Source organism: Cervus elaphus, chromosome 9, assembly GCF_910594005.1.
Source record: "Cervus elaphus chromosome 9, mCerEla1.1, whole genome shotgun sequence".
NCBI lineage: Eukaryota > Metazoa > Chordata > Mammalia > Artiodactyla > Cervidae > Cervus > Cervus elaphus.
Window position 1 is genome coordinate 97,472,730 of NC_057823.1, and position 11,399 is coordinate 97,484,128.

Below are 11,399 nucleotides of genomic sequence, written 5' to 3' on the forward strand. Positions count from 1 at the left end.
AACTTGTTTTTCTGTCACATTTCCAAATGTCTCTCTCTGCCCTGTTAAATTTTCTTTGAGTCAACATTTTGAGAGGAAGGGGCAAGCAGGAAACATTGGATGGTTGGTAACTTTTTTCTTTTTTTTTTTTTTTTGCTGTTGGCTTCAATTAATGCTAACCAAACAGTTTCTGCCCCTACGGAATGTGGCATGTAAAAAGTCATACCTACAGTGGCGAACAATGGAAGCTGCTACCTTACCCATTTCGTCTTTATTTGTTTTGACTGCACGTAGAACTTGCTCTTCCACTGGTTTGGATGTGGTGTTCTCCTGGGTGGGGTAACTTCAGGACTTCTTAAGCTGCTCCGCTTGTCCTGAGTATAACAGGAACGGCAGCCTACATCGAAGATGCAGAATTTCACGGGGGAGTCTTGCAGTGAAAGCCCGTTGCTGTTGGGTCTAGAAAGAACTTCAGATGAAATTGGGTCTGTGGAGAGAGGAGCTCATGAGCTGGTTATTTTAAGAGCCGGAGCCCAAAGAACCTTAGCTCCTGTTGGTGAGGTTGTCTCACTGCTGGAGCTGACTTCTGCACACTGCGGATAGGATTAATGTGCCAGCATTTAAAGGCTAACTTCTCATCTGCTCTGCGTGGGCCCCTGAAAAGGGTGTCAGTGTTTGCTCTTTCCTTTTAGAGGTGTGAGTACACACACAAGCACACATGTGTGTTTATGTGGGGTCCATGCCTTCCCCACTCCCTGCCTCAGGAAAATGAAGACAGAAGGATATTGTTTTGGAACTTTCCAGTTAACTGGCTTCTTGGAATATATGGTCACCACCTCTAACCACCTTGTTCCTGAGTGGGCTTTGCCTTTTTTTTTTTTTAAATAGCCCTGGGAACCTGAAACTGAACTTGGAAGTGACAGAATGTGAGTGCATTGTGAGACCTCTAAGCCCTTTTGCTTTTGAAATCACCTCCTCAAGCTGAAATACGATCAAAGGGGCTGTGATTTCCTGATAATCCCCGTAGGTTTGGGAAACAGCTGTGCTGAACCTTGGCCCAGAGCGTTCACCCAAGGTGCTGTGAAAGCCTGGGGATCTGTGTGTCCGCACCCTCCACCCCCTTAGGAGGGGGATCCCAGAAAGCCAGACCTGCCAGGACAGATTCCTGCCCCTGAGTGACTGTAGTATTTTTAGCCTCTGGTCCGAAGCACAGCGGCTTCCCTGGTGGCTCAGAGGGTAAAGCGTCTGCCTGCAATATGGGAGACCTGGGTTCGATCCCTGGGTTGGGAAGATCCTCTGGAGAAGGAAATGGCAACCCACTCCAGTATTCTTGCCTGGAAAATCCCATGGCTGGAGAAGCCTGGTAGGCTACAGTCCATGGGGTCACAAAGAGTCGGACACGACTGAGCAACTTCACTTTCACTTTTCCAAAGCATAGCGGCAGCCTCGGCCTGGAAAACTGTCCCCACGCGCCTGACTTCCCATCTAGAAGTCTAGCGAGGCCTCCTCACAGTGCAGAGACCAGGCACAAGCAAGAAGGTCCCTCTGGAGTTCTCCAGGTGCTGGGTCGGCCAAGGCATCCCAGGCGCCGGGTCGGCCAAGGCACCCCAGGCCTCCCCTCCTGCCTGTAAACTCAGCACCTCGTGCCTCTGGTCTGCACAAGGAAGCTGGCCCATTTCCCTGCCTCTGAGCCTATTTATGTCTCCAGTCTTCCTTGTTTTAAGTGTACAAAAATTGCTCTTTGGATGTCGACATTTTTTTTTTTTTCGCCTGTCGCTTTTATGTATCATTCCTGGGCCTGCTTCTCTCTCTCTCTCTCTCTCTCTCTCTCTCTCTCTCTCATGCTTTTTCCAGCCACCGAGCTTAATGCTTCCCCCCTGGACCACCCTAGCAGCCTCAGCCGTGGGTGTCCTTCTCCTCTGGTTGGGTTTCTTCTTTTCTCCAGCTGCTGCCAAGAACCCTCCAGCAGCCAAGGCAGCCCTTGTTCCTTCATGTATTACCTAGGGCAGCCCTGAAGAATAAATAAGTCTGATCCATTCTGTGTCTCTGGAATCCTGTGAGTCCTGCTACAGCAGAGCTTGATGGAAAGAAACTCAAGAGGACAGAGAAACCTACTTGGGTATCTTTAGGAGCTTATAGATTTTTGTAGTCTCATTCAAGCCCGAAAAGGAGTCTAGAGGGAAATTTCTTCTGCCACCCTCCTCTGAAACACACATACGGCTGTCTTTCTGTTAGCTATCTTGGCCTGGCCCAGTGAAATGACTTAAACTGTGCTTTTGTAGATGTTGAGTTCAGGCTTCCTGTAGGTAGATAGCTGATGCTAGGCTGAATTGCAGTGGTAAAGTTACATTTGTTCACACCTTCCTGGCAGATTTTTTTTTTCTTTGTTTCTTTTTGTTTGTTTGTTTTTAGTTTTTCAGGAAAATGATCAATGACATCAGTTACTGACCTCCTTAAGTATGATCCATGTACTCTTCTAGGCTTTGTATGAAATTGTTCAAACAGAAAGTTATTCTAGACAAATATGCTTTTATTTCCTGCCTCATAAAAAGGAGCAAAATCCAGAGTTCTCGCCAGCCTAACCGAGATCCTTCCTTAGTGCCTCGGAGCTTCCTAGTCTTGGACTTCTCAGCATTGAGAAACATTGGCCCCCTCAAGTTAAGATGACGTGTTTTAGAGCTGGCAATAGAGCACATGTGTTTATTTCTTTGAAACACACGCTCTCGTAGGAATGATCTCCTTTGTGCTTAAGCTCTGAGAGCTAAGTAGAGGCTGTATGCTGCTGACCCGGTGAGTGCAAAGGCCATGGGCACTGCGTTCTCTGATTTCTCCCAAGTCATCTGTTTTTTTCAACCTATAATTGCACCCAGAGGATCTGAGGAAGTAGACACATCAGCTAATTACATGAAATAAAATTAATCTTAGTTTTCTTAACACAAGCAAAAAAAATTTTTTTTCCAAGCAAAATTTTAACTAGATACCTATCAACATTGGGTTTCCCTGTGCTCCAGGCTGATTTCCTGTGATTTTCAGTTTGGTTTGCCGGCCCATCTTAACCGGAGAGCTGGGGCCCCTTGTCTATGAAAGTCCCGGTTCTGGTATTAAGAGAATTCCAGCAAGGTCCCACACATGCAGTGCCAAAATGGTCCGATTTAAACACTGATAAGTGTTTCTTCCAAAGAATGATAAGCACAAATAGTTCAGGGCACAGCCTGTGGGGAATTCTGCTGTTTGAAAACCTCCGCACAGCCCTGCGCAAGGCCGTCGAGCTTGGAGAAGCTCTGTGGTTGGCGAAGCAGTGTCTGGTTCTCTGGGCGATCTCCCTTTCATTTAGTTCATTTTTTTTTCCCCTGATGGAAAGGAGAGGCAGGTGCCTCTCAGTGTTGGCATTTCGCAGCAAACCCTAAATCCTTATTGCCTTTCACATGTGGAAAGGTTGATTTGTAGCTGCTGTCTTGCTTCTCCTAAGAGACCCAGTAGGTGGTAAAGATCTCAGGGAGTGAAGCATTAAAAATGAATGAGGAGACTGGAGTAGTTTGTCTGAGGTGGGGGTTGGGAGGAGCTGGGCGGGGAAGGTTTAACAAAAGGCATTGATGTTTTAAATGCACAGAAATGCCATCCATCAATAATAAATGGTGTGGCAGAGAACAGATGTGCCAAATTGAGTTATTACAGCATATGGATCAGTTCATAGAGACGGGGAAAGTAAAGAGCATAGCTGTTTTTAGGTTATCTGTTTAAGAGCTTTAGAACACAATTTTGAATGTCCTATTCTGACCCTCTGATAGCTGCTAGTTGGAGATAGAAAACATGTGGAATTTCCAAACATTTCAATGAAAATTTGAATGTTTTTAAAGTAAGAATTATTGAAAGTGAATAAATTTTATTTAATTTTTCTGAAGAGGAGAATAGAAATGGAAAATGAATTTCTGGCCCTTCCTGGCTGAGTTGAGTGCTTGCTTTTTAAGACCTCAGGTTGCAATTGTATGAGGGATGAAAATCCCTTACACGACTTGTCAGGTACTGTTACCTCGTGTTTGCTACATTTTCATTGCTTATATCTCTAGGTGCCTCTTCAGTATCTACTTAGACTGCAGAGGACCACTCAGGAAACCTCTCTCAAGCTTTGAGGTTAATTCATTACCCTCAACATCTTGATTCAAGGGCTGATTCTATACATAGACTCTGAGAGCAAATTATCTCACCTAACAGAGGAAGAAACATCAACTTCATTGTCTTGTAAAGAATATCACTCCTAGGAAATTCAACCGATCGGCAAAAATCCATTAGGTAAACTAGAATATTTTGTGAGCGTAGACAGTGGTACAGAGGTCGAGCTTTAAGCTTTACCTGATTTTCTGGAGGTGTGGGAGTTACCTGTTGGTGTTACAGGTAAAGCAGAGGACAGTCACGTGAGAGGTGTTTGAAATGACTCCTGAGTTGGAACTGGTGTGTTTAATGAAAACCGCAGAGACTTGGTGAGACAGGGAACTCTTCCATCCATGTTAATATTGACCCTTGCTTGCTTTTTTGGAAACTTCGTTGGAATTGGATTTCTCTGCTGTGTTTTCCCAACAAAACTAATTCCTCTGTGTTTTTCCTAAGGCAAACTGAAAAGTACTTAATTCTTGCAAATAAGGCCAAGTTGGTTTAAATTTGAGGTTTGTTAGATTGGAATGACAAATGGTTTAACTGTTGTAGAAGAAGTCATTTGGATGTTCTGGTTGAAAATGAGGATAACGGCTGTATGAAAAGTCTTGTTACTCTTATTGTAGCCATCTGTATTAACTTGCAATCCTTTCAGGTGCAGAATTTACTTGAATTAGGCTTTTCACCTCCAAGAGATCCCAGCTTGCCTCTAAAAAGCACTTGTCAAACTGTCTTTATAATCACCAAATAAATCTATTTTATAGTCCCATTAGATATCTAGCTCAAAAAATCCCACTCGCTCTGAAAGGTCGTATGGTTGGATGCACAGCAAATTTCCTGAAATCATCTCTGGTACACCTCCTTCAGGTTGTTAGGAAGGTGTTGAAACGTGAGAAGGCTGGTCGTGAAATTAAATTGTGGCTCAGAGTAATTAGGCAGGGAGACACCAGGCATTCTCACAGAGAATTGTCTGGCTTTTGGTTGCAGCTGCAAACAACGGATATGAATTTAACCAGTTGCTGCAGCCACAGCTGGTTCGGATCTGGCTTTACAACTGGCTGAAGTGAAATGAAATGGCTGGAAAATTCCAGTCAAGTAACACCAGTGGGAACATGTGGAATTAAATAGCGTGAGCAAATGCTGGCCGGGCCGGGGGAAAAGCCTTCAGACATGAACCCGAGGGTGGTGGGGAGGGCTTGTAGGGAGAAGGGTGGGGAGGGAGGCCCCGCGGCCTTTTTAACAAGGGTCTATTGTTTTGATTAGTCCCCTTGCAGGAGGTGGCCCTTTGCCTCCATCCAGAGTAATTTGTAGAGTATTTGGCCTGTCTCCCTTCCTCCTTGACTGAAGTCACCTGATACTTTTTTCTTTTCTTCAAGAAGAAAGCATAATAAAGCCATTACCTCACTTACAGACAATAACTCAAATCTCAAAATGTTGTCTTTTTTTACCCCCCTTGGGGACCATTTTCCCACCTGTGTGATCCAGAAGCCCCTATCTGTCTTAGCATCTTTCTATCCCCGTAGCAGAGATGTCCAGGATCACTAAAGGGAAGCTTTTGTATTATCAGTAGATTTTTTTTTTTTTTTCCTCCACGAGTTTTCTGCTTAATTTGGAGACTTGAGAGTTGACTGGGGAACAGATTTCTGAGAAGCTGAAGGGCCAGTGTGCTGTTTGGGGAAAACATTTGCTGTAACTAGGTTTAGGGTATTTATTCTCTGCCAGTGCTTGGGAGCGCACTTGCCAAGTGATTCCGCTGTCCCAAGGATTAGCCGGTCATGTGAGACGTTTGATTAAGAGACTCAGAGAATCTTTCCTGAGGCACATGGTTGGTAGCTGTTGCTGGGCTGGCTCCCTCCTCAGCTTTCTCTTTCTTCCCCGAGTGTGTGTGTATAGCTCAGTTTGTAGTGATGAGTCATAGGATATTGTTTTAGAGTCCAAGGGAGAAACTTTAAAGAAATCACAGTTCTGGTAGGTTTATTATTCATGAAGCCACTTAGAGCATCTGCATCACTCAGAATGGACTCTTCTTTCTTTTTTTCTCAGCGCAGTCTACCACAACTCATCTTTCTTTGGAAGGAGACAGGATACAAATGATCAATAAAACTTGCCTATATCCCAACAACATCATTTTTCTGTCTTAGGAAAATAAAATTTTTTTTGCTGATACACACTCTGTAGATCTGTGTCAGTTTTCCATTCTAAACACATAGGACTTTGGGACTTCCCTGGCTGTCTAGCGGTTAAGATTCCTTCGCCTTCCAGTGTAGAGGGGTGCAGGTTCAATCCCTGGTGAGGGGGCTAAGACCCCACGTGACTCATGGCCAAAAAAAACCCACATAAAACTGAAGCAATATCGTAACAAATTCAATAAAGACTTTTAAAAAATGCAGAATGAATACATGTATATGTATGGTTGAGTCCCTTTGCTGTCCAGGGGAAACTATCGCAACATTGTTAATCAGCTGTTCTCCAATATAAAATAAAAAGTTTAAAAAAAATAAAAATTAAAAAAAAAGTCCACATCAAGGGAAAAAACACAAATACATCAGTTCAGTTCAGTCGCTCAGCCGTGTCTGACTCTTTGCGACCCCATGGACTGCAGCACGCCAGGCCTCCCTGTCCATCACCAACTCCCAGAGTTTACTCAAACTCAAGTCCATTGAGTCGGTGATGCCATCCAACCATCTCATCCTCTGTCGTCCCCTTCTCCTCCTGCCTTCAATCTCTCCCAGCATCAGGGTCTTTTCCAGAGTCAGCTCTTCGCATCAGGTGGCCAAATTATTGGAGTTTCAGCTTCAGCATCCATCCTCCCAATGAATACATAGGGCCTTTAAAATTGTCCCTAACAGTGACACCATTCATTTGCAAGGCAGAAGCAGATAAGCTGAGTTGGGAGATTCTGTCGCTAGCCCATTCAGCCTCCAGAACGAAGGGCAACTCTCTCAGCCCAAGGATGCTGTCGTCCCCGCCCCCACCCCATCTCCCTCCCATCTGTGTTAAAAACTTTGTCCGCCTTCCTTCCCCCGCAGATCACCATCATCTTCAAAGCGCACCGGGAGTGTACGGATCAGAAAGTGTACCAAGCTGTGACCGATGACCTGCCGGCCGCCTTCGTGGACGGCAGCACCAGCGGCGGGGACGGCGACCCCAAGAGCCTGCGGATCGTGGAGCGGGAGAGCGGCCGCTCGGTGGAGATGCACGCGCGCTACATGGGGACCACTGTGTTCGTGCGGCAGCTGGGCCGCTACCTGACGCTGGCCATCCGCATGCCCGAAGCGCTGGCCATGGCCTACGAGGAGAGCCAGGACCTGCAGCTGTGTGTGACCGGCTGCCCCCTGGGCGAGCGCATCGACGACGGGCAGGGCCAGGTGTCCGCCATCCTGGGGCCCGGCCTGGCCCGCAGCCCCGCGGCCCCGGCCTGGCCCGGCTACACGCTGGAGACGGCCAGCGCGCGGTGCCACGAGCGGATGCCCGTGAAGGACATCTACTTCCAGTCCTGCGTCTTTGACCTGCTCACCACCGGCGACGCCAACTTCACGGCTGCCGCGCACAGCGCCCTGGAGGACGTGGAGGCGCTGCACCCCAGGAAGGAGCGCTGGCATATTTTCCCGAGCAGCGGCCGCGGGGCCCCCGGTGGACGCCCCCTCTGGTCTGTCAGTCTGGGACTCACATGCTTGATCCTTGTGTTTTTGTAGGGGATTGTCTTTTTTTTTTTTTTTTCCTGTTCCGTTTCTCCTCCTGTCTATAACAAAATTTTTAAAAAATATATATTGTCATAATATATTGAGTAAAAAGTATATATGTATATACCATGTATATGACAGGATGCAGGATGCGTGTGTCCCGGGATGCCCACCTGATTTGTACATATCGCGTTTGGCTGTTTTCCACGTGATGTTGGATGTAGTGTTCTTGGACCGTTACCGATTTGGGTTTTTTGTTTTTTTGTTTTTTTGTTTTTGCAGTTTTGTGAAATGTTTTATAACGTCCCTGCCCGGGGACCTGTTAGAAAGCACTTTATTTTTTATATATTAAATATTTATGTGTGTACCTGGTCAGTACGTATATAGTACACGCGCACAGACACCGTGTGCGGCGCGCCTTTGGAAGAGGACCGGCGACCTCGTTTGCAGCTCTTGCTGGCGGTGCCCTCCCGGCCTTGGCCATCGCCACGCGCCCAGCTTCACCTGCTGCCCTCCTGGGGCGGCTGCCTCCTTCCTTGGAACTAGGTCCTTGCCCGCTTCTGCTGCCCGCACTCCACGTGGAAGGACTGTGAACCGCCCCGCCCCACCCCCGACAGGTGCTCTTGGCTGTTAAACACTGATTCTAGGAAGCACTGTCCCTCCTGGACATCTGCCACTCGTTTTCAGCGGGTGGGGAGAACGTTAGCATGGTTGTTAGTAACTAGGATTGTTACGTCTGAGCGCTTAGAGCGTGGTAGGTTAAACTGTATGAAACTGCTGTTTTCCTAGGTCAGGAGGGGCTCGAGATGGCAACGGGTAAGGAGATAGCAGGCATCTTGCTAGAGCCCGCTCGGACATTCGTCATCCCTCATTCCCTGCTCAAACTGTCGCTTTTCGCGCCTTTAACTCCATTCTACATTGAACAAAGAAAGTGCAAACACCTCAGTGGAGCGATCGTGCCTTGCTCTTCCCTCTGTGATGTGTACAAGACCGCGTTCTCAGCCGCCGCCTCTGGCTGTCTGGGCTTGTTCTTACCCGTGTCTACACCCAGTAAGCCCTCCCCAGGCTCAGCGTAAGAGCGGGGAGCCCAGGCACTCCGGTGTATAGATTCCTTCATGTGGAGACCCAGACCCCATCACACAAAGGTTTCCTCTTCCTTGCCCCCACACCGTGGTCTTCCTCAGCCTCCGACTTTGCGTGCGTGTGTGTAATGGGATGGACTGGGGTGCTGACCACAGACATGCTTCCTTGGCCTGACCTTGTAGGCAGCTTGACTGGGTGCTGGGTCCTCAGACATTCTCATTGACCAGAGCTGCTCCCCACGTGGCCTCTCGATTTAATCACTTTCCCTCTTAATAGGCGTAGGTGACTATTGGTTGCTCATTTAACTTTATAGTGATTTCACCGAGCTACACGAGCAACGCCTTCCCTCTTCCATCCCTTCACTGTTGGCACCTCTTAAAACCACCAACACCCAAAGGCAAGAGCAGTGTGTGAGAACAGGAACTCCAGGATAGGTAGGTTTCTATTGTTATACCTAAAATGTAAATATCTGGTTCCAAGAATTAGTGGTAGAGTTTGTACTTGAATCATTTGCGTAAATGGAAACAGACGGTGAACTTGAAAGGCCACAGAGATTCGGGTCAAGGTTGTCCGTAGTTTTAGTTGGCCGGGTTAATTTCTTCCTTTTGATGAGTGGCACTGCCAGATTTGGTAGCAAAGAGGATGTCCCTTCGTGAAAGTTCTGTTTCTTTGTGAATTGATCTGTCGGTCACAGCATGGACTGTCGATTCACCAGAAGTGGCAAAGCTTCTCTTGAGCCCGTCTTCCGATGTACGAGAGAATGATCTTGGCCAGTCCGGGAAAATCCCGAAGGCGTCCTGCCTCTTACTGGGCAAAGATGCAGCACCAGAGAGCTGAATCCCAAACCTGTTATCCTTGTATCAAAGCTGGACGGGGGCCTGCCTTCCATCAGCTCTGAACCGTGACTGCTTTTGTTCCCTTACGGAATCACGTGCCCAGGTCAGAAGCCGTAGTTAGCAAGTACTTCTGTTATGTAACTGAGTAGAATGCAGAAGAAAAAATAATTAGGGTACCTCTAACCACTATTTTTGTGCAAATAGTCTAAAGGTGGAAAACGGTAGAAGTTTTCTACGATGTCTGGGTTTAGTGTGTACATGATGTAACATACCTGTGTCCTTTTCAGCGAAAGTAAAACAACCACCTCTCCTCATAGCTGGGAAAAGGAAACCGGGTGGTTTTGCCGTATCCTTTACCTGGAAAAGTTGCATCACAACTCTTAGTTCCAGTGGATTTGGCTGTTTTCCCTTTGCAGTCCGTGTCTCTCTGTGACTCTGAAGTCTTCCCCACGGATAACTGTTTCAGAAATACAGGTATTTGTCTAGAGAAGGGCCTGGCTTATTTTCTTCTGTTTCTTTCATAGAAAGTCTAGAGAAAAAAAAAAAAAATGCTCCTTGCACATGTTGGTTTTTGAAATCCCCCCCTTAACCAGAAGCGTTTTGGGTCATACTCACGCGTTAGGTAGGATGTCTTCTGGGGGAGCTTATCCTTGTGGGAACACACTGGTTTTCACAGATGCACCACATGGCTGTCTGAAGACTCAAAACTTTTTTTTTTGTCCTTCCCTTCTCTTTGTTACGCTCGGAAACCCCCACATTGTGTCGAGTCTTTGCAAAGAAATCTTTAGATGTGGTTCATAGGTATATGAATAAGTATCTGTGTAAAACAGTGAGTGTGCAGTGTGTAAATACTTTAAATTATTATGGTAGAAAAATAAAGTTACATACCCTGCTGTGGAATGTTTGTTCTGTGACTGTGGTGACACCTGCTGGAAGAGTGGAGAAATAGCAGAAGAAAGGGCGTGAGGGGGTGTGTGTACAAAACCCTTCATGGTTACTGACCATGAGTCATTCAACCAGTCCACAAACTCACTTCTTTTCTGAACTATATCACTACTATAGTTTTTCCTTTTTTAATTTCTAAGCAATTGGAAATAAGTCAGTATCTGTGAGATTAGACCACTGGTATCATCCCAAAGGTCTTTCTTTAGGGTTAGTTTTGGTCCCCAGCAAGCACAGAACCTGCATTTGGTTCTTTGAAGGCAGCTTGGATGGCAGCAACTTTGTTAGTCCTGGCGGGGAGGATATTGGGCAAGACTTTCTGGCTTTGTAAACTTTAGTAAATTCTCACTTCTTGGGTGTTCCAGAAAGAGACATCACAAGATCACAATTTGGTCTTTGTTCAAGAAACATGCCAAAGGGTAGAGAAGCTTGAGAGAGAATTAGACCCAAACTACGGAAGGCATAGAAAAGGACTGTTAGTGCCAGAAGGTAGAAAACTGAATGGGGCAAATTCTGATTGGGGAAAACATACGGAGTCATTTCTTAAAAGAGAAAGTTAATCCTTACATGTGGTGTTTGTGTGTGGTAGTTCAGAACAAATAGAAAAGGAAAATTGTGTCAACTGAACCACCCACACAAAGTAAGATGACAGTGTTATAACCACTGAGTACCTCGAGCTTATGTCTGTACTGAACGAACGCTAAGAAATCATCTATGTCACCATGAA

General features: G+C 46.4%; 1 protein-coding gene across 2 annotated transcripts in view; it reads left to right on the forward strand.

The window, feature by feature from the left end:
* RGMB (repulsive guidance molecule BMP co-receptor b) overlaps positions 1-10,630 on the forward strand; it is a 28,413-nt gene extending 17,783 nt beyond the window's left edge. For both annotated transcript variants that reach the window (XM_043913684.1, XM_043913686.1), the window contains exon 5: positions 7,158-10,630. In XM_043913684.1, coding sequence (XP_043769619.1) covers positions 7,158-7,823 — 666 coding nt within the window. In that variant the 3' untranslated portion in view covers positions 7,824-10,630. The remainder of the gene's footprint in view (positions 1-7,157) is intronic.
* Positions 10,631-11,399: the final 769 nt, after the last annotated feature.